The sequence below is a fragment of the Miniopterus natalensis genome, chromosome 9 (genome assembly GCF_054644295.1).
Source record: "Miniopterus natalensis isolate mMinNat1 chromosome 9, mMinNat1.hap1, whole genome shotgun sequence".
Taxonomy (NCBI): Eukaryota; Metazoa; Chordata; class Mammalia; order Chiroptera; family Miniopteridae; genus Miniopterus; species Miniopterus natalensis.
This window is the reverse complement of record NC_142089.1, coordinates 65,826,545-65,852,558: the sequence shown is the minus strand read 5'-3', so window position 1 is coordinate 65,852,558 and position 26,014 is coordinate 65,826,545. Positions and strand designations below refer to the sequence as shown.

Below are 26,014 nucleotides of genomic sequence, written 5' to 3'. Positions count from 1 at the left end.
AAAAATACAATTGGCAAAAAATCTGTTTGTAATGCTGTGGGAAAAATATTTTATAAACATCTTCCAAAGATTAGAAAAAGAACCAATTGTACAGTTAGTTACTTAAATAACTTTTATACCACTTAATTCATCTCAATTGATGTTTAAAAGAAAACTACTTTAATTCTGATATCTTGTATTAAGATGGATTCTTCATGCAAGCTGAAACTGACACTGTTCCATATACAAATGGGGGCTAAGTACTTTCCCAAAGCGTAATATAAATAAAAACAGAACAGATAAACCAAAATAAGTTATTTTCATAAAATGTTTGGGTAGTTTCACTGTTTTTCTGCATATAACTAGATGAATTTTGCTTTGTAAAGAGCTATAAATGGACATCTTAATAATTATACATATCTACATGTATATTAATCTTTATAACTTTTTTTTTTTTTTTTTTTTGCTATTTATGTGATTTAAAACACAGTGCAAAAAGGTTTCTTGCTTTATACAAAGGTCGCCTCAGAATTGCTGCCAGAGTCTGACAGAAACCCTGATTGTGCTCAACTCTTCAGTGTTCTGTGTAGCTAATGTATTGGCACTTGTCTTTTTGGCAGAGCCTGATGAATTACTTTCTAACTATAATACTTTAAGTATATAGATAGACTGCTTTCCTTCCTTAATTGACACTCCTGCACTCCATCAACTGGTCGCTATGATGTCTCTTCTATTTCTCCCTTCTATGTTCCAAGTTTCTGAAATTGCCTCTCACAACAAGGACCCATACCTGCTGTTATGCAAGAATATTGCTGGGTAAGGAGAGATCAACATTCAGTTGTCAGAGAAAACATCTGGAATGACATTTTCAGGCCCAGAAAATTTCACCTAGAAGGAGAAAGTGGAGCCAGTATAAAGCACTATGATTTTCTGGCAAAAACAAAACGTCTAGAAACATGTCCCTTCTCTGTCCAATGTAGACAGAACAGGGGGGTGTGCATGGTCTTGCCAAACACTTCTGTTTCCACCTCCCTCCAATGTTCTTGTAAAAAATTCGTATGTGTACACCTAGGCAATGGTTGCTAGTGCTTATATCCATAAGCATAAAATTCCTATGCTCAGGGGCCAAGAACTACATTTGCAAAGAACAAACCCGCATATCTACGAAGAAAAAAGAAAAAATTCTGAGGGAGTGAAGATTTACATGTTGAGCCTATGGATCTCTTGAAAGACATATTTGCCTTGTAATTTTGTCTATGTTGCTCTTAGTCTATTTACACTGTTCTTGAGTATTGTGATTAGTGCAAACATTTTCTAGACTAACCCTCGAGATATTTTTACACAATTTGCCCAGAAATTGATGGATAAGAAAGTTAAGCTGGAAACTAACTTTGATGAACCCATGATTTTTAAATTTCTTCTGTATTCCAAAATCTGTTATTAAAATGAATAGCTTCTTTTGGTTAAGGCAAAAGTTTAGTATGAAGAAGATACTTATTTACTCTGATATATTTTTATGTATGAATATGTACCTTACAGACGGACAAAGAAGTCCTAGCCCGTTTTGCTTAGTGGTTAGAGCACTGGCCTGAGAACTGAAGGGTCCTGCGTTCGATTCTGGCCAAGAGCACATACCCCAGCTGCAGGCTTGATCCCCAGCCCTGGTGGGGGCTCATGCGGGAGGCAATTAATCTCTCTCTCTCTCTTTCCGTCTCCCTCCCTTCCACTCTCTCAAGGAAAAAATATCCTTGGGTGAGAATTTAAAAAAAAACAACAAAGAAAAATCTGCATTTTTGGTAAAAGTTTACTGATAATCCAAGTGTTGGTTGTTATGCAGCAACCAACACTAGTTGCTACATAATACATCTAAATATGATTTTTAAAAAAATAAAGAAATACATTAATATTTTAGTGTAAAGAGGTTTTTACCAAAATATCCATATTTATAATTGATTTAAAGGAATTCTGGTTCAGACCAAGATAAAGTAGCTGGTATTAAACTCATATCATTAAAAAAGAACTATAAAGGCTGAGTACAATATCAAACAACTGTTGAAATGCATGAACATGAAATGCAGTAAACAATTCAGGGGCATAATTCTTAAGAGAATGGACATATATAAGATGAGGTCTACATTTACTCCAGATTTTTTCCTGAAGTTATTTGCAAATCCTTGACTCAGGAAAACAGGGCCCAAGCATGAAGTGTTGGTTTCATTAGGCAGAAGAAACAGAGATCAGAGCTTAAGTGCTAAGAATGCTGGGACTGGGGAGGGCAGGTAGTAGGTAAGGGAAAATAAGGAGCAAAAAATATGCATAAAAATTCTCCTGCAATTTTAAGCCAAATGGGATATGCCTAAAAAGAAAGGAAGCCCATATTTTAAGAAAAGAAAAAGAAAAAACAGCTGTTGGGAGTTTTGATGAACAAAGTTTTCAGTCATTGCAAAATGCTATGAAGATCTTAAAATTCTAGCCCATCCAAATTAAAAAGATCTTGATGAACACTCTGGTCATTCAGTTGGAACTTCAGAAAGTTCATGTTTAAGAATGAGGTCTGCTTTCTAGACGTAAGAAAATAATTGAAAATCACTCACCCTAAACACCCTAAACATTCTAAATCAAATATTGACAGAATGTGAGTGATCTGCCAGTAATTTATATGCTACAGATACAAAATTCAACATATTTCAGAGGAAAATTACATAATACAGAGCTTCTCTAACATAATCCGGCATACAAGAAAATATTACTAGACATGTGAAGCTGATAATCAAGAGAAGAGACAATCAATAGAAGGAGACATAGAAAAGATCTAAGCATGGGAGTTAGCTTACAAGGACTTCAAAATAATTATAAATAATAAGTTAAAGGAAAATATAGACAAGGTACATAGATTAAAATATGAAATATTTCAGCAGAATATTCTATAATTCATAAGAATGTTAAATAAACATTCTAGAACTTCAAAATACAATATTTAAAATTAGAAGTCATTTGATGTGTTTAACAGAAGTCTGAACACCACAAAAGACAGGCTTCATGAAATCAAAGGGAGATTTATAGAAATAATGCAATTAAAGCATAGAGTGAAAAAAAGACGAAAAAAACAAAACAGAAGAAGAGAGGTCAGGAACATGAGTAAAGAATCTAACAATGACCCATCACTGAGGCATAAAGACACAGCTCCCTCAACTCTCAAGTGTCATCAGAACTTCAGAAGTCCCCTTAGGGTTGGCTGAAAATTATGCAGCTCCACTTCTCCCTGTGCCTAATCTTGTTTCCTTCAGTAACTGAGGAAGAGGTGTTAACATCTCCCAACTATGATAGTGATAGGAGCAAAAGAACCCAGACACAAAAGAGAAAATAAATACTCTATGATTTCATTTAAATGAAAGTCAAGAACAGGCAAAACTAGACCATGATGATGGAAGTTAGAATAGTGGTTATGATTGTGTGTGTGTGTGTGTGTGTGTGTGTGTGTGTGTGTGTGTGTGGTGGGGAGGACTGTCATTCATTGGGGAAGGGCACAGGGGAATCTTCTGAGTTGAAGGAATGTTAATCTGGGTGATGGTTACATGGGTGTATGCATGTGTACATTTAGATTTGTGCAACTGAGTATATCTAAGTTATATCTAAATTTAACAATTTTTTTTCCAAAAGTAAATATGATTAATTTAAATTCCAGTTGAGTCTTTTGCTAGATGTAGCCAAAAAATACCTTTTAGAAGCCATTTTTCTCTAGGCCTCAGTTTTCTCAACTCCAAAATGAGGAGTTGGACTGGATGATCTGAGTTACATGGTGTGGGTCTATCAAAACAGCTCTTTAAAGTGTTCTTAAAAATTGAAGGAAAACGGACAAACACCCTTTTTTTTTTTTTTTAAGGGCAATTCTCAAAAGAAAAACAAAAGGTCGATAGACTTATGGGGAAAAATTGGCAGGAGAGTATTGTTACCCTAGACAATACATAGATTTTAAAAATTAAATGCTGATATTCAGTGTAGCTTTTTGTCATTTCCAAAGCAGTCACTCTACCGTTTCTTCTTCCCAAAAGAACTTGGAATCTCCAAACCACATTTGGTAGGATTCCCCAGTTCCCGGCGTGGGCCATGAGGGTCTGAGCAAATCAGTGTCTCATCCCTGTGCCCTAGTGATTTGTTCCATGATGGGAAACCAGAATGGAACCCAGGCCTAAGCAAAGCTGCAAATCACATTCCTTGGCTCCTAAGATTAGTTCAAAGGTGAACTTGCAACCCAAGATGATACAACCTAAAAAAGATCAGAATTTCACTTGATAGTTGGTTACAAAAATATATATACATATATTTCTTTTCCTCTGCATGTGCGCAAGAGGCTCAGGGCCCTGGGAGCTGCTGGCAACCACTGTGCTACCTTGAGGGCGTGCACAGAGCCAACCAGCAGAAGAGGGCAAAGGCAGGAGGACCTCGGCAGATGGAGTCCTGGTGACATGACCCTGTGGTCAAACCACATTGGAAGCTTTCTCTGGACTTTTCAATTGTAGAGGACTGAAAGTTCCTTTTAATTACTTAACTCAGTGTGAGTTAGGATTTTTCTTACTTGCAAACAAAATTTTTTCTATCTCAGCAGCGTCACTGCGGATTCTGGAACACTAACATCAAAATGCTGCTGGAAGAAATAAAATCTGATAGCACCTTTTGGAGGACAACTTGACAATATGTATCAAAAGATCTAAGTTTGGACAGTATGCTTCAACCTAATACATAAACTGGTGAGAATTTCTTCATTCAATAAATATTTGAGCACTTTTTTATGTATCAAACATTATTCTAGGGGTCAGGGGTTTAGCAGTGGACAAAACAAAGTTCTTCATGAAACCAGTCTTATGAAATAATCAAGAATGTATAAAAGGGCCCGGCCGGGCGTGGCTCAGTGGTTGAGCGCTGACCTAGGATCCAGGCGATCGGGGTTCGATTCCCAGTCAGGGCACATGCCCGGGTTGTGGGCTCGATCAATGACTCTCTCATCATTGATGTTTCTATCTCTCTCTCCCTCTCCTTTCCTCTCTCTGAAATCAATAAAGATATTTTTTTTAAAAAAGAATGTATAAAAGGAATTATCTACAAGGAACTTAATCTGAGAGCCCTCCATAACAGGGAACAACTGGAAACAATGTAAGTGCCCAACAAAAGGCGATTGCTTAAATAAATTTGGGGGCACTGGCATAATTAAATGCTATTTAGGCATTTTAAATGAATTGTGGAAACTAATGAGAGGGAAACATATACCACCTTATACTATTAGGTGAAAAAAGCTGGCAGTAAGAATGTAAAGGATAACTCCTGTTTGTGTACTTACATGTATATATTTATGTACAGGGAACACCTGATATTAAACCCTCTAATATGTTACATTATTCTGAGTAGAATTATGGGTGCTTTTGATTTTCTTCTTTATACATATTTATGCTTTTTTATCATTTTATGTCACAAAACGCCTTTCCTTTATTAGAAGGAAAAATTTCAATCTTATAGAATGATCTCAAGTAGTTTAAATTTAAAAGTAAATAAATAACACCCGAATGTTAATTGACATTGTACTGTCTCATAAATCCAAGGTGACCCTCTAAATACATGTGTAAATACAGGCTCAGACTAGCACCCTCTGTTTTAGGTCATGTTTACCCAGGGAAGGCTGTCACAGGTTTTTCTCACTGCATTCGTGCTTTTTAATGGAATAGAGCAAGCAAGGCCTTAGAGCTGGTCAATGACTGCCTGGGCTGCGCCCTAGGACTCTAGTCTTGGGACCCAGGGCTATTTCCTCTGCCCAGCACACAAGCAACATCAGTAGAATGAATCTGTCATCAACAGAGAGTTATTCAATACATTTGGAGAGTATCAAAAATAGCTTGGCAGCTCCGAGGATCACTATTTAAAGACTTAAAATCAAAGCACACCCCTGAATTTTAAAATTTAAAGAAATACATGGTGAGTTTAAAATGTTTGCATTCCTTTCCTTGCCTTTCAAATTTATTGAATAGAATTTAAAGTGTGTGTGCACTTAAAGCCACTTCTACCCAGGCAGAGTGGGACTGTTGGTAGGGTGAAGTTGGCAGTGAACTCTTTCTGTCCCCCCTTACTTTCATCTTTGCCTTTCCCTCCTTCTCCAGAAATATCTATTCTGCTATTTTCTGGATATTTGATGTAAAGGAGACATTATGACTTCAATGACTGAGTAACAGTTACAAATTTCCATTTCACTTTGCTTAGCAGCTCAGATGTGGCTTAATGAAGCATGAATAGAATTCCCCCAGAGGTGGATCTGAGCTGAACCGATGAGGCTTCTGACTGCCAATTCTTCTGCACACTCAAAGAGCGGCATAACCTATTACATGTGTTTGTTATCTCTTACTAAAAGAAAGTGACCAACCCACCCAGAGAAACAGAAATACAGCTGATCATGAGACCTCAAAAGGACAGAAAATCTGTTGGTTTCACATCAGAATGCTCACACACTCTAAAAAAAAAAAAAAGGTAAATGTTTCTAAACAACCAAAACAAAAGACTTCATCAAAGATATATTTCCATTTAAAGAAGTGCCTGGCCTAAATACTCTTCAAGAGGTCAGTTCTAATCAAGAAAGTACTTTTTTCTCCCATCAAGCTTGCAGGTAGGTATCTTTAAAATATCAAATCTCTTCAGTAAGTATTTCTTCAGTGTTCATATGTATGGAACTCTGCAGAGGATCTAACTGACTGCAGGAGATCCAGCAACATCTAAGAGATCAACCCTGCCCACAGGAGACTTGTCGTTCCAATAATACTGGCTCTGTAGCAGGCACCTCCATGAGCAGTAGTAATGCTTCTCTAATCTCATGAAGTATTACTCTCTTTTCTCAAAATTCTTCATAAACTTTGTGCCTGGAGTTGATTTCCATGATTAACTTACAAGAGAGAGAGAGAAAAGAGAAAAGAGATAAATGAATGTGAGACTGTGAGTTTGGTTCTGGCCTTTAATAGTCAGATTAAGATTTTGAACAAAGTGGACTATAATTTATTGTAAGTAATAAAATAATATTGATCTTGCCATGGAATAGGAACCAAGGATCCAGGCCCATCCATATGTACTAATTTGGATATGACAAACTTAAAAGCTATTTATAACTTTTAAAGTATTTTATGGCTCTTTCTTTCCGAAGAAGCACACGCACATCATATTGCACAAGGTCTGCTAATATACGCGGGCTGTTCTCTGCCAAAAGCAGCTGAGAAAGCAAAAGGATTACCCAAGTATTGTTTTTTCAACCTGCCTTTGTAATGGGTGATTGTACAGAAATATTTGGTACTTAATAACCTTGAAACTTTGAATTCAAAGAGATTTTATGGCTCTAAGGCTACATGGTCTGATGGCTCAGGTTCATAAATCCACCAAGAATGGGTCTGGCCATTGTAACTGCGCCCACCTTTGTGCTGATGTGAAACAAAACCCAGCGGCAATAATGGCAAGCCCCAGCCCAGTGCCTGCCTGTGGGGGGCGCTGGACGGTTTGTCAAGCTGAACTGGGTCTGAACCATGGCTTCTGTTTAAAGTGGCTGGGAAGGAGACCTGACTTGGGATGGTAAATACACAACGGAATATACTGATGATAAATTGTAGCATTGTATAATTTTATTAACCAACTTCACCCCAATGAATTCAATTTCAAAAAAGAAGAAAAGAAGAAACTGGCTTGGACCACAAGGAATCTCCATTCCTCTTAACCTTTGTTTTCGGAGAACCACATAACACCACGTTATTAGTAATGTTTTAATTATCTCTGGAATTAAAAATCAGGGATATCCAGGCACCATTTCATACAAAATGAACAAAGTTTCAAACAAAGGTATCAAAGTTTGACTTTTCCATTGAAAGGATAAAAGCACACCAATCAGCGGTTACACAGGGTAGGGGGAGAGTAGCTGCATTATTTTCTCGGGGACTATGGCAGGGAAGCATCTAATTTCCAGAAGCCAAGTTTTACGACACAGGTATCCCAACCTGGGATCAGAATTTCCTTGTAGATCTCACCATTATACCTTGTGAACATCCAAGCTGCTGGCTGCACTCCCAGGCACCCTCCTTCCTTGATATTATCACAGTCCCTTCCCAGGTGGGCTCCCCATCCAGGCAGAAAGAGAAGGGGAAACAGCCAAAGTCACTCTTTTCTTTAAGGCTTCTCTGTAAGTAGCTTCCCCGCACAAAAGAGTTTTTGCCTGACCCTCATCTAAGTACAGTAATTCTTAAATGACATTGCAAGATGACGGTTAAATATTTAAAAACACGCCTCCTCTGTTTCATGGCCTGCTTTGTTTTTCTAATTTTTAAAAATTATCTTTCATCGTACGGGTACACACAGTCCCTTTAAAACCTGTACTTTACTTAAGCATTGAAGAGAGGGTGTTTACAGTTTCACTTGCTGGCTCTCGTATGCTTGTAAATGCTTTATTTTTCTTCAATTGGATTTAAAAAACATTTTCCATTAAACTTTAGGTTTCTTATTTCCCCATTTCTCCCACTGTGAGTGCGAACTTAAAGAAACTGATGACCTCAAAAGGCCAACCTCATGCCAAAGTCGGCAAGATGAAAAGCAGAATTTTACATTTTGTATAAGAACATGTGCATTCCCATTAGTTTTTGCAAATGCAATTTATCTCATACTCTTGGGCTGATGGCAAAGGTGCCCTGGGAAGAGAAACATAAGCATGTGCCTCTCTAATAGGTTAACATACTAAACCTCTTTAAGGGAACAAATGGTGTGGCCCGGGGCAATTAATGTGTGGACTTCAGTGGACACCCCTGGTGGAAACAACTTAAAAGCAAATTGTGTGCCATCAGTGGTGGGTGAAACATTCTGCTCTCATTAAATATCTTCGTCCAACCTCAAATATGACAATGATTTTATGGCCTCATTGAATGTCCTCTTAATAGAAAGAAGTTGTAAAGAGCTGGTATAAAAAAAATAAACATATATAGGGTGCACTAAAGAGTGTATTTTCTACAAATGTTTTAAAGGTCTGCTGGTAGAAACTAGTGGTTATGTAACAAGTCGATTTCAAAAGACTGCACCTTTTAGTATTACATCCCGATAAAGCAGTTGAGTTCAAGACACTAAATATTCAAATAAAAGGAAATACATTAATTCTTTGCTTCGGGAGGGAGAAGAAAAAAAAGAGAGAAATTATCATGAGAAATCTGTATCAATCTTCCCCAGTAGTTAGACAGGAAACACAAATTTGGTGACTGTGGGGGCTGAGGTACTAATTTATGATGCCCTGAAATAGAATGTGGTGCCTGATAAACTTAGGTGTCTACAGTTACTTAGCTTGGCTAGGCCTGGAGCAATTAAAGCTAATAGTTTTCTCCCCAGCACACCAAAGCCTAGCCCTTTTTTCCCTTCTGGCTCTGCCTCGTTAGTTGTCTCCAGACCGGGCCCTTTGGGGTCAAGGAAGGTTGGGGGCCCTTCTCACTCTGCAGACCGCAGGTAACCCAGCTCGGGTGTCGTTGCCCAGCTCCGGGGCCCCCGCGCCTGGAGGGCTCTGGCCTCGGAGCGCACCGCCCCTGGCCCTCGGGCCCCCAGCTCGGCTGCCCGGGCGCGGGCTCTGTCACCGCGGCCGAGCGCAAGGAGCTCCCGTTTTCGTTTTGAAAAGCGACACAGCTCCCTCCTGGGGCTCAGCCCCCGCGCCCCGGGCTCCGGCAGGGGCGGCTCGGGGCTGCTGGTGCTGGGACGGGCTGGAGCGGGCGACGCTGCGCGCCAGGCCGCCGGCAGCCGTCCGCAGCCCTAACCGCTCCGGCTCCCGAGCCCCAGCCCCGCGGCCCCGGGCCGCGCGGCGCCGGGAGGGAAGCAGCTGTTCCCAACAGCTGGGGGGCGGCGGCGCCAGGCGCCCCAGGTGCGGCCGCGGCCAATCGCAGGCGTCCGGCCCGCCCCCTCCCCAGCCGGGCGCCGACCCCCGGCCCGGGGGGGGAGGGAGCAGAGAGGGGGAGAGCCGTCCTCGCCACTTGTCTTCCAGCTTCCGCGGCGGGAGGGACCGCACGTCAACCGGAGCCGCGCGGAGTCCCCCGCCCCCGGCCCCGCCGCCGCGCCCACCCACTCACCTCCGCGCCCGGCCGCGCGTCCCGCGGACCCTCCCCGCGCCCCACCTGAGACACCTGATTTCTACGAAAGGAAAATCTACCTCTCAACGCACCCCGCTCTCCGCTGGAGGGACCCCCCTCGCTCTTCCTCCGTGGCCTCCCCGCCGAGTGAGGGGGAAACCGCTCGCACGTTCTATTGAACCGGATCCTCACCCAGACGATCCGGAGAATTTGTACCGTGACCGGCAGGGGGGGCGGCAGGAGAGAGGCGAGTCCAGTCTCCGGGGCTGCTGGCGACTTCGGCAGCCGCGCGCCCGGCGCCCTCGGCCGCCCCCGGACGCCCGCCCCCGCCGCGCCGCCGCCCGCGCCCCCGGACGCGCCCTCGGCCCCCGGCGGCCGCGAAAGGGTGCAGGAGACGCGGAGCCGGAGGAGGAGGCGCAGCCGCAGCCGCAGCCGCAGCCGGAGCCCGAGCCGCGGGGCGGGCGCGAAGATGCACACGACTCAGAAGGACACGACGTACACCAAGATCTTCGTCGGGGGGCTGCCCTACCACACCACCGACGCCAGCCTGCGCAAGTACTTCGAGGTTTTCGGCGAGATCGAGGAGGCGGTGGTCATCACCGACCGGCAGACCGGCAAGTCCCGGGGCTACGGATTTGTAAGTTGCGTGGATGAGGGGGTTGGGGGGGGCTGAGAGCCCCGCCGGGAAGCCGAGCCCCGCGGGGGCGGGAGGGACCGAGCCACGCTGGCCCCGGGCGGTCGCTGTTTGGGGCTGGGCGAGGCCGAGCGGGGAGCCCCTCGGGCGTGCGCCCGCGCCCCTCGCTCCCCGCAGAAATGAAAGCGGGAGCGCGGCGGGCGGCGCGGGGCGGGAGGGCCGGCTCCCGCCTCGAGGGCTGCCGCGGGGACCCGCGCGCTGCGGCGGCGCGGGGACTGGCCGAGCGGGGCTGGAAGGGGAAACCGGAGCGACTGCCGGTTTCGGGGGTGCGGAGGGTTGGGAGGGAGGGGCCGCAGCCCCGCCGTGTCGCACCCCCGGGTCGGAGGCCGGTGGTGGGGCGCACTGTTGCTTTGTAGAAATGCGTGTGTCTGCTGGCGTTCAGGCTGGGGCCGCGGGGGGGGCACCCCTGGAGGTCTGGGGCTCTTCCCCTCATGCTACCCCCCTTTCCTTTTTACTGCAAAGATAGGTTCTTTAAAAAGATGATCTTATGGATCTTTGCAGAACTGAAAGAGAGCCTGTGAAGCTTCCTGGAGATTTAAACGTGTGCATTCAGCTGCCCAAGAGCAGGGAGCCCCCGAGCAGGACAATAGCTATTGTCGTTGGGGAGTGTTTGCGGGTGGTTGAGAGCGCAGGCGGATGTGAAGCTGGACTTTTTTTTAAAGCAAACAGCGCCTCAGGTCCGGTGGAGACCTGGGGGTTTGGGGGGTTGGGGGGCAAAGGACCTAGAGGAGTTCAAAGACAGAATTTGAAGCTTCCAAATCTTTGCTAGGCCCTACTAGCACCGTTAAGACTTTGGAGTGTGTGCGTGGGGGAGGGGGGGCAGGTATTCCTTCCTTCCTTTCTGTTTCTTCCCCTTTTCTTTTTGGACTGGGAGGGGGGGAGGGGGGATCAAGGAGTAAGTGGGACTTCCTGGGGGAAGAACAAGAAAAAAGGAAAAAAAAAGTTTAAGACACCCCCCCCCCTTAGTTTTATCATGAATGATTTTTCCAATGCGATTCTGGTTTCCTTCAAGGGTTGATTTAGAGCTTTGTATGTATGTCTGTGTGTGTATGTTGCTAAGGTCACCATGGCTGACCGGGCTGCTGCTGAAAGAGCCTGCAAAGATCCCAACCCCATCATTGATGGCAGGAAGGCCAACGTGAATCTGGCATACTTGGGAGCAAAGCCAAGGATCATGCAACCAGGTGAGAAAACAAGGGTCCCTTCTGCCTCCCCTCCCCACTAGAGACGCCCATTACTTCCTACAATGAATCCCTGGTTTAGAAGGCATTGGTTCTCTGAGAACCTGTAGATGTGTTTAGTAAAGTTAAACCATGATTTGTTATTCTACCAAGGCATTAAAGATAAATAGATGAGAGTTGTAAACACTCCTTTCAGGACTTGAAATATACCTGTGTACAAAAATAGATCTGGGGGGTCTGGACAGTTTGTACACACCCAGACTTGGGCTTGACTCATCTGTTTTCTATATGACATTAGTCACAATCCACTCTGCATTTTCGAGTTTTTGTAGATAACTCAGATCTGGATTATACGGGCCCAATTTGTCAACTCCAGCTGGTTATACTTCCTAATGTAGTGCTGTGTCTCCTTTTACCACCAGTTGCCCTGAGCTCAAAGCAGTCACTCAGACTTGAACACTGAAACCAAGAAAAGCATAGGGTTGCAAGTGGAGGTGTCTGGATGATGTTTAACATAGAATCACAGGATATTAGTAATTAAAGTAGAGCGATTTCACATACTCTAGGACCCTCATGTTACAGATGAAGAAACTGATAGAGATGAGAAATAATTTATCCCAAAATCACATAGCTATTAATCACCAGTAGGGAGCACAGTTTTGTCTATGTGAAAACATGACCTTTTGCGTTTACAACACTGCCCTTTGCATTAGCACAAATAATTGAGAGTTGACTGTTAATCAAATGTAATCTTTTCTTGGGTAAGCTACTTTCCATCTGAAATTTGGGAAAGAGGTTGACACTTCCATCCAAACAGATTTACTAGGAAACTAGGTTGTCACAAAAGTGGGTGCATGTGCAACTATCTATGAACATTAAAAAACATGTATTTGTCTAATATGCTGTGTATATATACTGTCCAGAAGAGAAGGAAAGGAGAGTTTGTTTTGGTGAATTTTTATACTATTGTCTGTAAAATCTGTAATCTTCCAAAGCATTGTTCAAAGCATTCCAGAATGTTCCAAATTACAAAGAATTTTTATAGATCATGATTCAGAATCATAGGAATATTTTTGCCATGTAACTTCATTATCAAGTCCTATTGTTCTTGGTTTCATTCCATGAGAATTCTTCCCTGGACTAATTTTCAAAGGTTTTATTCTATGTCTGTCAACTTAACTTTGCAGATAATTTTTAGTTTCAACTTCTAGCCTATTGAAATGTTTACTTGGATTAACAATAACATTAATAAAACTGACTTTTAAATATATATACTATCTTCTCTAAAGCGTCAAAAGGATGGTTATCTTTTCTATGTTAAAGTTGCAATTGCTCTTTATATGTAGGAGTTATAAATGCCTAATCATTCATAAATAGAGAATGTGGTATGTTTTGTTGTTAGGTTTTGCCTTTGGGGTTCAACAACTTCATCCAGCCCTTATACAAAGACCTTTTGGGTAAGTCAATTAGCCAGGCCCTCGTAACTTTCAATATGGCTATAATTTGTTAACTGTTTCTTATATATACAGACAAGACCATCATGTCACAGAATGTTCCTTGTTATACATATTTATATATGTTTGTGTATTCTTAATGCTGATAATATAAATATTTTTAGATGAGTCAAGTTATCTGATCAAGTATACAGCCTCCAAACCAGACAAATTTTGAGCTTATGATTAACAAAACAAAAATACCAGGTATGACTTGTGTACAAGACAATTGTGTCCCAACACCATTACTACTGTTCAACTTGACTCAATTTTATTTATCTCTTTCTAACCTGACAGGGCTCGTATACAGTTAAGCTAACTGATCAGAAGGATACCATGATAAGAGGTGGAATAGTTCTGTTTGGAATTAAACTGTAACCAGTAGACTCAGACACACAAGCTCAGATGGTGATTAACGATGCATGGATGTTGGTGTTGTTTTATTTCTCACAATAGTCAATAGACCTTCGTGTGCTTTATTTTATTTATTACAGTAATGAAGTGATGTTGATAGCTAAACTGTGTGCTTTTTACTTAATTGAAAAGAGCTGTAGTGAAAGTGTTTTCTTTTCCTCGGGGAAGGGGCTCTTTGTGTTTTGGTTTTGGTGGTGGTGTTGAGGAGTGTTGACTTTTGACTTTGCCATGGGAAGCAAAGGGCCTCTTTTTTTTCCTTGCTTTTAAGCTGTAGCCTGTGACTTCCATTTAACCATACTTTTGTAGTGAGTGCTAAATCGTGTGATTTCCCTCTGTAAGAATACAGATACATTACTTGCATGTCCTAAGTTTCTGTTTTACTGGGGAGTTTTCTGGGAATGGGGTTCTTTCTTTTGCAATGTGTATCCACTTTTAGGCCTTCTAATTTAAAGGTTCAACAACTCTCATCAGATTTTGTTAACACTAGCCAAGTTTTTTAGTAGAGTAGCACTAACTTTCACATTTCAGACCTAACTCAGGTGAACAGTCTGCTCATATTTGTGTTATTTCTGGGTTTTGTGATCAGCAGCTTTCCTCATTTGAGCTCCCTTATTTTCTTTCCATTCAGACAAGATATGAGTGGGAGATCCCCTAACACCTAAGTTTATTCTGAACACTTAGAGTCTGTTTTGGCTATATTCTGCGTGATCAATATTGCTGTAACTCTAATGCCAGAGATTTAAACTTCCTTTTCAAATATTATAACTGTTTAAGAAGTGTTCTATCCTCAGAAATAGTTTCTTCTTTAGCTTAACATCTAAACACCTACATGTGTATGTAGACTGGAAGGTTGGATTCTATCTATATAGACAGATATCTACCTTATGTTTCTCTAAGAATAGACCCCCCCCAAAAAGTAATAATATTTTTACTTGGAAGAGTCAAGTTACATTTTCCATGAATGCCTTCTTATAACCTTCCTGTTAACATATCGATACTTCACTCTTACTGCCAAGTCTTACTTGTTTTAAACCTTGGAAGAGTCTTCTGTCCAATATCATTAAAAGGGCCTTCAATCCATAGCTATTTTTCAATGCCTCATCCAAACCATCCTGGATACTGACAACAATTAGTGGGTTTATTGGTCCAACTACTTCTGTGGGCTCCTCCCCCCACATTGGTCTAGACTATGTTGAAAAAGGGATTGGGAAGGAAAACATACATCTTAGGAAGTGATAGTGAACTTAGTCAGGATCTCACAGTAACAATCTTGAAACAGTTATACAACTGAATTATTGATCAACAGGTATTTGCATGTGTTTATGTTTCTCTGTGCTAGGGGGTGATACAGAATAAGGACATTGCCCTTTAGTTTGAGAACTAAAAAACAGACCAATCGAGAACTTGATTGCTAAATTACTTGGTATAGTTTTCAGTACAAAAGGAACTCAGAATAGCAGTAAAATAGATGAGCTGGAGAAGCTGAACTAGGCTCTGTGGAGACTTGAACGAGGCTTGAATCAATGGCTATACCCTAGACAGGTGAAAGGACGAATAGATATGTCTCAAGGGTATAGGATGAGGTGAGCTACGCAGAGGCACAGAGGAGAAAAAACTCAGCATGAAGAATGTTTATGGAGGGTCTTAAGAGCTACACATAGAAATCTGGACTGGTTGTCAGAGTCCTTATAGATCTTTGAGAAAGAAAGCAGCCAGAGGAACATAAGAACAACCAGAGTAAATTGTGTCACATGAAAATTTTAAAGCAAACATGTTTTGATAGTAACCTTTTGTTTTTCATCTCTTTTAATATTAGCTGTCTTGATAAAGGATGGTGATTATTACTGTTTGCATAAATTGTTTGAACTTGAGATTCTTATTAAAAATAGATAGCATTCCAGATGAACCAAGCAAGCCTTCCCTTTCTTTTTTAAGAGGTTCTCAACACTGCTCTGGTTCCCAGAGTCTGTACCTAACAAATCACACCTGGTCATCCTAAATTCTACTTGAATGCTACATGTTCTTATTTTAGGCCCGAAAAGACGCTTGAAAATTTTTAATTTGATTTAATTTATTTAAAATTCTCGTAATTGAACTATTTTTTTCTAGTTGTAATCCTTAAACAGCCCCAAATTACTCTGGGCCTTTAAAGAGAAAACCTTGGCCTAAAGGAATTTGTGATGTAACCCAATGGATAGATGTATAGAAACCTGTGAATTTTTTGAACAGTATATTATGTATTTTATGTTCGAAAGAAGCATTTTCTTACTGCAACCTTGCAGAAGAGAGAATGCGGATCTGTGAATAGAAATTTCTAGGCTAGTTTAGATCAGGTTGCAATACACTTAAACATTTACCTAGTATACCTTTAAGTGCTAAATTTTCAGCTGGTTGTGTTAACATTGTACTAGGTATTATACTGTCCACTAAAAGGGGCAGAAGGGACAATAACTAACATTAACTGAACATCTACATGCCTAGTACTGATAAGGGATTTCGATTAATTACATAATTTAGTTCTCACAATAATTATTTGATGAAGGCACTGTTAATGTCCTTTCCATGGGTGATGAAACTGAGTTGCAGAGTGAATTAACTTACCACAGTGCTGCTAAGTGGTATAGTCTGGTCCTAGGTTCATGATCATGGTGTGCCTGACCTCAGAAGCCATGCTTTTTTCCTGTGTGTCAAGCTGTAGCCAATAAGACACAACTTCATTCTCTCTTGTAATCCAGTAAGAAAACTGACAAGCACCCAGAATGGCTGTTCCTGCATCTCCAGATAAGGGGGAGAGACATCAGGTTGGTGGGATCCAGAAAGGAGGTAGAAGTTGACCTAGATTTTAAAGGATGGTGGATAAGGAACTCTTGTATTGAGTACTTAACTGTATTTATCATTGTGGGCCCTTTACATAATTTTATTTAATGCACAGCAATTCAGGGTTGGAAATATTGGGTTCATTTCACATATGGTAGAGATTTGAGACTAAAAGGTTGCAGCAAATTCCTGAAGGCTCTACACGGAATGAGTGCAGGAGCTAGGGTGGATCTCAACTGGTAGAGATGGAGTGAGGATTGGCATCGCTGGCAAAATGATGACATGAATAAAGGTAAGGACCTAGGAATGTGTGGTATGGCCCCAAAACATTGAAGAGCCCATTGTCCTGGGTTCAAGGAAAGGGGGAAAGTAATACTAGAAAAAGTATTTTGGAGCCAGAATCATTAAAAGTCTTGCATACCAAAGTTTAAGAAATTTGTACTTAGTTTGGAATGATGTCAGGGGCCATAGATTACTTGAGCAAGCAAATGAGATGAAGACTTTGTAGTTTTATGAGAGACTGGAAGAGGAAACTAGTTAGGATGTCAAAAGTCACAGAGAGCTGGCAGAGGGACCCAAAGAGGTAGGGAAAAAAGGAAAGCATAGTAAATGTTCTCTGAAAGTTGTCCAGAGTATCTGCTGTGTTCTTGTGCTTTTGTAACTGCTAGGTGTGTACATTCTATAGAAGATTAATGGAGGGAAGGGATGTTGATAGATATTTAGTAAGAAGGAGATTCTCAAATTGTCTTAATGGGTTCCTCAGGCTATTGAAAGAACTCCTAATACAGGAATTTCTTCAGAAGTGCCACCGTCCTGCCCTCCTTCCTGAACTGAGATATTTTAGGCCCTCTGTTGGCTTCTGGATTCTCCTTTCTCTAAGCCCTAAAGGACTCCAGGGTTTCATTTGTCTTCCAGACATCTTCCCAACCCTAACCAGACTTGATGTAGGATTCTGATGTTCCAAGGAACTTTATACCCTCATAAGTTGACATCATCAAATAAAAACTATTAATATAAAATAAATTCAGAAGGGCCCTGTGAATAACCCTATCTTCTAGCGCATTCTTCATACACGTGCGCACACAATTTGACCCCCCTCGCCGTAGGCGAAAGTTACTTTCAGTTAACACCTTCATTTGAAGGTGCAAAGCTAGCCACCATCATGTTGTCTTTGAAACTTCAGCAGTCCAGGGGTTAATGTTTCCATATCAGTGAGCTTCGTACTGGCTGGCCTTTGCAGCTGATAGATGTTTTACTTTGGCCTTATAAAGACATTTTACCCGCTGGAAGCCCTTGTCGCATGACAGGATCAAAAATAGCCCTGCTGCAGCCCCTGCTGTCCATCACCACATGTAAACTGGCATGAGTGTAGGCTCTCTTAGCCATGTCCACACATTGTGGACGGGGTGGCCTCTCGGGACAGTGTTTCGTAAAGCCACACCTGTCGCTGGGAGTGAAGCAGTCACCTGACCTGCAGAGGAGTTTTGAGTGTGTGCATGGCCATGCGTCTGGTTTCTGACAAGCAGCAATTCAGAACATCGCTGAGTGTCCTGAAAAACCCTGGATGACGTGGTTTCTCCCTGGCACTGGGAAAGATCTACAAGTCAAGTAAAATGGAGTGTATTTTTATCATTGGGGTCAAAGTTCACTACCCTCTGTGATAAATTCATCTTTTCCATGGATGTTTGTTAATGAGTGTTTTCAGTATAACTCTGAAAAGGCAAAGCAAAATCTGTTTTTGAATATCTAAATGTGACTTTTTCTGTTTTGAGTTCCTTAGAATTTGAAGATTGTTATTTATATTTCTTATAAGTTGGCTCTGCCAACATCCAGATGGCATTATAGTGTCATATTTTTAGAAACATAAGGGTTTCGTTGGAGATTATTTTAAAGAAAGATGAAATAAACCAGATGTTCATGGTAGTATTTTAAGTGGACAGTAATGAATCCTAAGAGTGAGAACTGAGATACATGGGTTTTTAGAAATACCTCGTGTGATTTGATTTTTAACAAAATTAATGTTTTAGTAAAGTCATTGGAGCGTGTCTTGTATGTGATCTCTGAATGCGTAATTTAAAAAGGTACTTGATTTTGTTTCACTGTCTTGAACTTTTGCGGGATAATATATAACAATAGAATTGATTCATATAAAATACCTACTTATAGGCAGATTTAAAGCAGATATGCAAGTAAATCTATTTCTGTTGATCTGGAGGATAAGACAAGAGTTAGTCGATGCGCCAAAAAAATTGTTTCCTTACTCTAATATGTGAACCTTTTTAAGTTTTATTAATTTGGGAAATATTTAGTTGTGTGTCCGCATCCCTGCCTTTTCCCTCAGCCTCATCATTTCCCCAAAACCCCTTCTGTCTGTCTTGCATAGAGATAAACAAGCTGGCTGACCTTCAGTTGCCTGATAGTCAAACAGGTTTGCTTGACCCTTGTGTCCTTATGAATTTTATGGAGAAAAAGAAAGAAAAGACAAAAAGTGTGCTGCACCTCTCGTTGGGAGTCACTGCCATGAATGTTAATAGCATTTCCATAGCTTCCCACGATGGCCTCTTGTGATAGAGTGAGCTGCACTACCGTTCGTTTGAGAAGTGTGATTCTGCTGTGTTTACCACACTTGTGAACTTTTAAACTCCTGTTTTTATTTTGTCGCCTGCTTCTTTTCATGATTATTTTTAATAAGGGTGACTGAGGTTGCAGAGAGATTAATGTGTGCTGAGTCTGCATAGCCATCTGAAGTAGGGTTGCCATGATAATAAACGTACCGATTTTGTTGAAACTGTCATTGTGACAAACCGGCCGTCACAGCCTGGGAACCGAGTGATCGCGGTGACCTGTTTGAGCCCTGCACCCACGGCCGAGGGCCGTGCTATCTGCTAGTGAGCAGTTTCGTTTTGCGAACTCGTGACAAGTGTCTAAAGTCTTCATCGATTATGCATTTCTTAAATACCTCTATGTGCACGGCCCTCGTGACCCTTGATTCATTTTCCAAACTGTTGCTAAACGATATCCATGGGACCTCGACGGTCGCAAACAAAAATTCCAGCAGGGAGGGTGTCCTCGCCTTTTGGCAGCTGCATTCCTTTGGGGGCACCCCGCCCGAGCGCTTGCACGGCGCCCCGGAGCGCAGATATTGTGGCAACCCTATGCTCGTAACCACCACTAAATTGGGGTCTGGGGTCTCTCGGAGCGAGCGGCGCCGCGCAGCCCGGAGCCCGGCGCGGCCTGACTCGGCGTCCCGTTTCTCCGCAGGATCCCCGCCCACTACGTGTACCCGCAGGCGTTCGTGCAGCCGGGGGTGGTCATCCCGCACGTGCAGCCCGCCGCCGCCGCCGCCTCCACCACCCCGTACATCGACTACACGGGCGCCGCCTACGCCCAGTACTCGGCCGCCGCCGCCGCCGCGGCCGCCGCCGCCGCCTACGACCAGTACCCGTACGCCGCCTCGCCGGCCGCCGCGGGCTACGTCACCGCGGGGGGCTACGGCTACGCCGTGCAGCAGCCAATCACCGCGGCCGCGCCCGGCACCGCCGCCGCCGCCGCCGCCGCCGCGGCCGCCGCCGCCGCCTTCGGCCAGTACCAGCCTCAGCAGCTGCAGACGGACCGGATGCAGTAGGCGGGCGCCCCGTCGGAGGCGCGCGGTTTTCTCTTTCCCTCCCGATTTCCCAGTTTTCAGTAGCTGACGAGAGTTTTCACATGGACTTAAGAGCTTTAAAAAAAGAAAAAAAAAAGCTATGCTGTTGTGAAGCAGAATTATTATTTTTATACTCCGGTAGTGGGCTAGGTGAGGCAGAGAGAGGGGGGAGTGGGCGCAGTTTTGGAAACCGATCCCAAAGAGCCTGAGCGAGGGGGCCGCTCGGACGCGACGGCAGGAGTAGCGATGGAACTTCACTTTTGTAAGGGGGTTTTTATTTTTGCTCTTTTTATAGTATCAGGGAAGCAAACTGCCTTTTACACGTTAGGAAATGCTCTTTGAATCTAGTTGAACCAGGGAATACCGAGTGAGCAATACGTAGCTTGAATTACATTTAAAAGCAGATTTTTTAAAAAAAACAAAAAACAAACGCAAAATGGTGAAAGCACTGATTGTCATGTTTCAAGTCGCTATGGCCTACAGAACTTTTTCAAGTAAGAAGGTAATGTTCTTATTCTCTCCAACATGGGCATCGAACAATCAGATCTGGGAGCAGCGTGGCAGTGGGTACCGTGGTGGGCGGGCACCAAAGCTATTTTCTCATCTGTCCTGTGGATGAGTGGGACTGTGGAACAAGTGATGTGGCATTAATGGGTGCAACAGCTGTACAGACAATCAATAACACACAGTTCTGGAAAGAACACATCACTTGTGCTTGTTTGATGAGCTTGTCACATTCTAATCCCTCTCCCCATCCTGTTTCAATTTTGGGAAACTTGTATCTGCTGGTGTCAGCAATTCTGATTCTGAAATAGGATCAGGCTTTTACTACAACAGCCTTCTCTTTCTATTTATTGTGTCGACTCGTGGCTTCTGATTAAAGGCAGGCAAAGTTTGCAAACTCTAAACCCTTAAGAATTGTCTTAAGGACATTTATTTTTTTTTCCCTTTTTGAATAATTTTACACTTTTTAGTATCTATTTCAGAGTCCTATTTAAAACTATTTATTAGTGAATACAGTACATGAGACAACAAAGTTACTGAGATTACAGTTCTTCAGAGGTAATGATAATGTGGTTTATACTGTGCCTTAATAGTAATGCTATTTAAGATATTTATTTTTAAGTTTTACTATGCTGCACTCTAAAGAAAGGAACTTTAGATGTGACACTGTAAAATTATGTATTCATCTCATGGCATAAATTATTTAGTAGGTCTAGATGTAGCATATTAAATATTAACCTATTCAGCTAAAGATGTCGACTTGGATTTATTTAAATTCATATGTGCACTGTATAAGAGAGTACTCTTACATTAACACATTTTAGTTTATTTTAGTTTTTAGGTTTTTTAAAACAGGATATATTGCTAGTTTCATGCTTCCTTCTCTAATTTTTGCTCGTAGATCTCATTTATTGGTACTTCATTAGTTTAACACTATTCTTACGTAGTTTATGTAGTTTTTAAATGCTGCTTTACATTTTTCTTCTGAAACTGCAATACTTGCAATTTTTATTCTTAAGCTAAATTGAATACTATTTTACACTGTATTGGATTTTTATACTTGAACAATTTCATACAAGGGAAGACAGGTTAGCATTTTTATGGACTTTCTCCATTATCACTGGATTTAAGTATTCCCATACTAGACAGTGTTATGTAATGTAGACATGACTCTCCTGTGCAGATTATTTATTCATTATGTACATTGCTTTATAACATTTCAGATCTTCTAATCTATTCACTTGTATTAAATATAATTTTTAAAAACTCCTGTTGCATTGTTTCTAATTTTGTCATGAGAGTAGATGATGTCTCCTTTTAATTAGAACTTATAGCCATGATTTACATGTAACAATTTCAGTGAACAGAAAACTTCCTGGACACTCCATTTTTATACCTTCTAAGTAAATTTCATTAACTCTATACCTTACATGTAGCAAATTATGTAGGTCCTTCCCTAACAGTAAACTCTAAAATTAGACTATTCATGTCACTGCAAATGGTTAACTGAAAATCGGAAAGGAATCGGCTGTAGAGGAAGCCAGTTGATCTGAAGCTGGAGTAGCACAGTGATGCTGGTTCAAGGAAACAGGTTTGGCACTAGACTAGTACCACTTTCTAGCAATATGAATGGAATAAGTTGCTTTTTTAAAATTTTTATTTACTGCCTGGCCGGGCGTGGCTCAGCGGTTGAGCGTTGACCTAGGATCCAGGCGATCGGGGTTCTATTCCCGGTCAGGGCACATGCCTGGGTTGCGGGCTCGATCAATGACTCTCTCATCATTGATGTTTCTATCTCTCTCTCTCCCTCTCCTTTCCTCTCTCTGAAATCAATAAAGATATATTTTTAAAAATTTTATTGATTGGTTGGTTAGAGAGTGAGAGAGAGAAACATTGACTTGTTGTTCCACTTATTTATGCATTCATTGGTTGATTCTTGTTTGTGCCCTGGCCGGGGATCGAACTCCAAACCTTGGTGTTATCAGGATGATGCTCTAACCAACTGAGCTACCCAACCAGGGCAGAACAAGCTGCTTTTTGTAATCCACTTTTTGGGTGAGGTTTTTATTGATCTCATCAATAATATTGGGACAGTAATACCTGTCTCACATGGTTATTTGAATATTAAATAGAACACATCAAGTACAAGTGGAACCTTGGTTCTCGAAATTAATTCGTTCCAGAAGCTGTAAGAGAAGCGATTTGTTCAAAAACCAAATCACTTTTCCCATTAGAAATAATGTAAATTGAATTAGTCTGTTCCATATCCCCAAATGATTCCATTTTAACCTTTCTCTGTTGCCTGTGTTGGTTGTTTGGTGAGCACTTTCATGCCCTTAGCAGCCTCAGCACTCTTGATGGCCTCTTTGTGTTTTAAAATTGTGCTAATCATCTGCTTCACTGTGCCACACTCACTCGGCAGCCAGATCAGACACATGAACACCTCTATCACACTTTGCGAGCATTTCTTTTTTAAGCTCTAAAGTTGTTCTCACAACTTTCCTTTTCACTTTGGTGCTATCACTAACCTTACGACCCATGGTGACTCACTGTACCTATTTAATAATAATAAGCAGCAATAAAAGAAAAATAAAACACAAAAATATTCACAGTACAATTTCCTGAAATGTTAATGTGATGTTTAGTGGTAAACTGATTCATACTCATGCATTCTCTCTCTTGTCCCGTGAGAGACATATGACTAATCATACAGGCATCAGCTCGAAAGGGTTGTTGAATCGGGAACCAAAGTTTTGTTGGACAACTGAGACATTTCTTCCGTGAACAACTTGGTTAAGAACCGAATTGTTCAAAATGGGAGATGTTTGAGAACCGAGGTTTGACTGTGCTTGGCACAGAGCCAAATAGATAGTAAGCCCTAGATAAATGATCACTGGTAGTAGTTGTTGTAATGCCTGATAGTGAAAGCTAACAAAAAATGAAGTTACCTAGTAAGATTTTTTAATTTCTTTCCACAATGACATGGCAGTATCTAATAAGGTGCACATTAGAACATCGAATGAATGTCACATTGATTATCTTAAAGTGTATACAGTATGTTATGTTCATTATGGAACAGATTGTTTGTTGGTTTTAATATTTCCCAAATCCATGAAGTAATATCTTTTATTAACTCCATTAGTTTTTAAAAATTATAAACAGTAGAAAGTTTTGATAACAGATTCTTTCACACTCTCTGCCTTACAATAACTATCATCCTACTTAGGGTCGTCATTATCTCAAACTTTAATTGCCTTTAATTTTCAAAAGAAAAATAGATACCAGCTTATCTCTAGGGAGAGACAGCGTAGTACCCCCCAGTATTAACTTGGATCAGTAAAATAATTTCTAAGCTATTTAATTCATTCAACGCATCAATTATTATTTTATTTCAAAGGACATGTTCTACATTTAACTTTTCAGATTTATGCAGAGTCACTTTTGTTCTCAATAAACCATACATTGATTGCTGAACTTTAAAATGAAACAGTATTTGATTTATCAATTAAAAATAGGTCAGGCAGTTCTGGGAAAAGCTTGTCAAAAATAGCCATACTCAGGAAAGCCAGAAGTATTTCCTGATCTATGTAATGTCAATATTAGCGGTTGTAGAGAGGGGAAGGTTTTCACTTTATAATGCTAAAGCATATATTTCTAAAAGTAAATAAAAGTTCTTAATATCTAATAAAGAAGGGGAAGTAGCCATGACATAATGTTTACATTGGTCAGGAAAGCTAGCTGTATTTGTAGAGTTAGAAAACCCCTGCATTGGATATCCAAAGAGCCGGCTGAGTCCTTTACTTACCAGCACGGTGACCTAGAACCCGTCTGCCCTAGTAAAATGTAAATTGATGGTAACCAACATAGTTACTCTATTTACCTCTCAGATTGCACTGGTTAAATGAATTAATTTTATGAGAGCATTTTAGAAATTCTAAAGCATTAGACACGTGGAAATTATAGGGAATATGTACAATATTAATTTGGAAATTGATCTCAATTCTCTCATATCAAGAGGACAAAACTGTAGCTTGCGATGTTACCTTTATTCTGTCCCAACCAAGCGATAGCTAAACTTGCTATGCAACGAGAGCAGTACAAAAAATAGCATCGAAAGATGGAAAGATTGCCCAGATAGAAGGGAGAGGCGATGAGAAGATTATGGAATACATTTCTCTCCCAGGGGAGCTATATTTAGTTCCTTCCTCGCTGCTGTGAAATTGTTCTTAATTCCCTCTGAGGCGTGAAAGCACAGGAAGATGGCAGCCTGGGCTTCGGAGGGGCAGAGGTGAAAAGAAACCAAAAAATAAGTAAATGCATTTTCGTGCTTAGTGTTGTCCTGTCTTCTTGGAGAGTTCCAGGCTGTTTCCATGGAAATTCTGACTTGTTTTGCTTAAGCCCTGGATGCAGAAGAGTTTTCATTTGGGGTATTTGTTCTCAGTTGAGTTTTAGAAGTTCAATCATGACTTACAGCTAAGTCATTTAAATTCTAGGCTTTGAAATCCCAATCGTCAATTAAAATGAGAAAGAAATCAGACAATACATGTATAAATAAGCACTTTAGAAATTTCAGATAAAAATGATATACATTGATAGCTTTGATGCCATAAATTAGTTCTGTCTTATGGCCCAGTGTTTGGTCATTCTATCCCAGCTTCTTCAGAGAGAAAGTCTCTAAAGTCCCTTTCTCTCCAGTCAGTTGTCTCCTGGAAGACGAATGCCATCGCTTCTTAAAATTCCAAGATGCGCCCGGCCAGGCATGGCTCAGGGGTTGAGCTTCGACCTAGGATCCAGGCGATCGGGGTTCGATTCCCGGTCAGGACACAAGCCCGGGTTGCGGGCTCGATCAATGACTCTCTCATCATTGATGTTTCTATCTCTCTCCCTCTCCTTTCCTCTCTCTGAAATCAATAAAGGTATTAAAAAAAAAAAAAATTCCAAGATGCTTCCACTAAGCTAGTCATACATTTTAAATATTCTTTTCCTTTTTACCACTGTTAGAAGTAATTCTGATTATGTTATAACGGGGACTGAGTGCCAGTCCTTCTTTCTTTTCATTTAATAGTTCAGATGTGTTCATAAAAGGGCAAATATCTGAAACTGACTTACATATGAGTTTTAAATACAGAAACATAGTTTTCGCCAAATAGAAAGTTGTGTTTTAGCTCCGTTTCTAAACTCTG

At 41.3% G+C, this 26,014-nt stretch overlaps 1 protein-coding gene across 4 annotated transcripts; it reads left to right on the top strand.

Moving 5' to 3' along the window:
* The first annotated feature begins 10,548 nt into the window (after positions 1-10,548).
* Positions 10,549-22,098, top strand: RBM24 (RNA binding motif protein 24). 4 transcript variants are annotated; one of them, XM_087820630.1, is made up of 4 exons: positions 10,549-10,722; positions 11,840-11,963; positions 13,363-13,417; positions 19,946-22,098. In XM_087820630.1, exons 1-4 carry the CDS (start codon positions 10,555-10,557, stop codon positions 20,307-20,309), a joined length of 711 nt encoding a protein of 236 aa, XP_087676756.1. In that variant the 5' UTR covers positions 10,549-10,554; the 3' UTR covers positions 20,310-22,098. The 4 variants fall into 4 exon arrangements, 1 of the variants encoding a protein (XP_087676756.1); XR_015715059.1 differs by lacking the exons at positions 10,549-10,722; positions 11,840-11,963; positions 19,946-22,098 and adding an exon at positions 13,751-17,488 and having other exon boundaries at positions 13,389-13,417; XR_015715058.1 differs by lacking the exons at positions 10,549-10,722; positions 11,840-11,963; positions 13,363-13,417 and adding an exon at positions 13,456-13,861 and having other exon boundaries at positions 19,946-19,993.
* Positions 22,099-26,014: the final 3,916 nt, after the last annotated feature.

What these genes read in the sequence shown, in the direction of transcription:
- RBM24 (XM_087820630.1), top strand. Translation starts at nt 10,555, where the DNA reads ATGCACACGACTCAGAAGGACACGACGTACACCAAGATCTTCGTCGGG. An exon ending in AGTCCCGGGGCTACGGATTT is followed by an intron (nt 10,723 to 11,839) that starts GTAAGTTGCGTG and finishes TATGTTGCTAAG; the next exon opens with GTCACCATGGCTGACCGGGC. An exon ending in GCCAAGGATCATGCAACCAG is followed by an intron (nt 11,964 to 13,362) that starts GTGAGAAAACAA and finishes TTTTGTTGTTAG; the next exon opens with GTTTTGCCTTTGGGGTTCAA.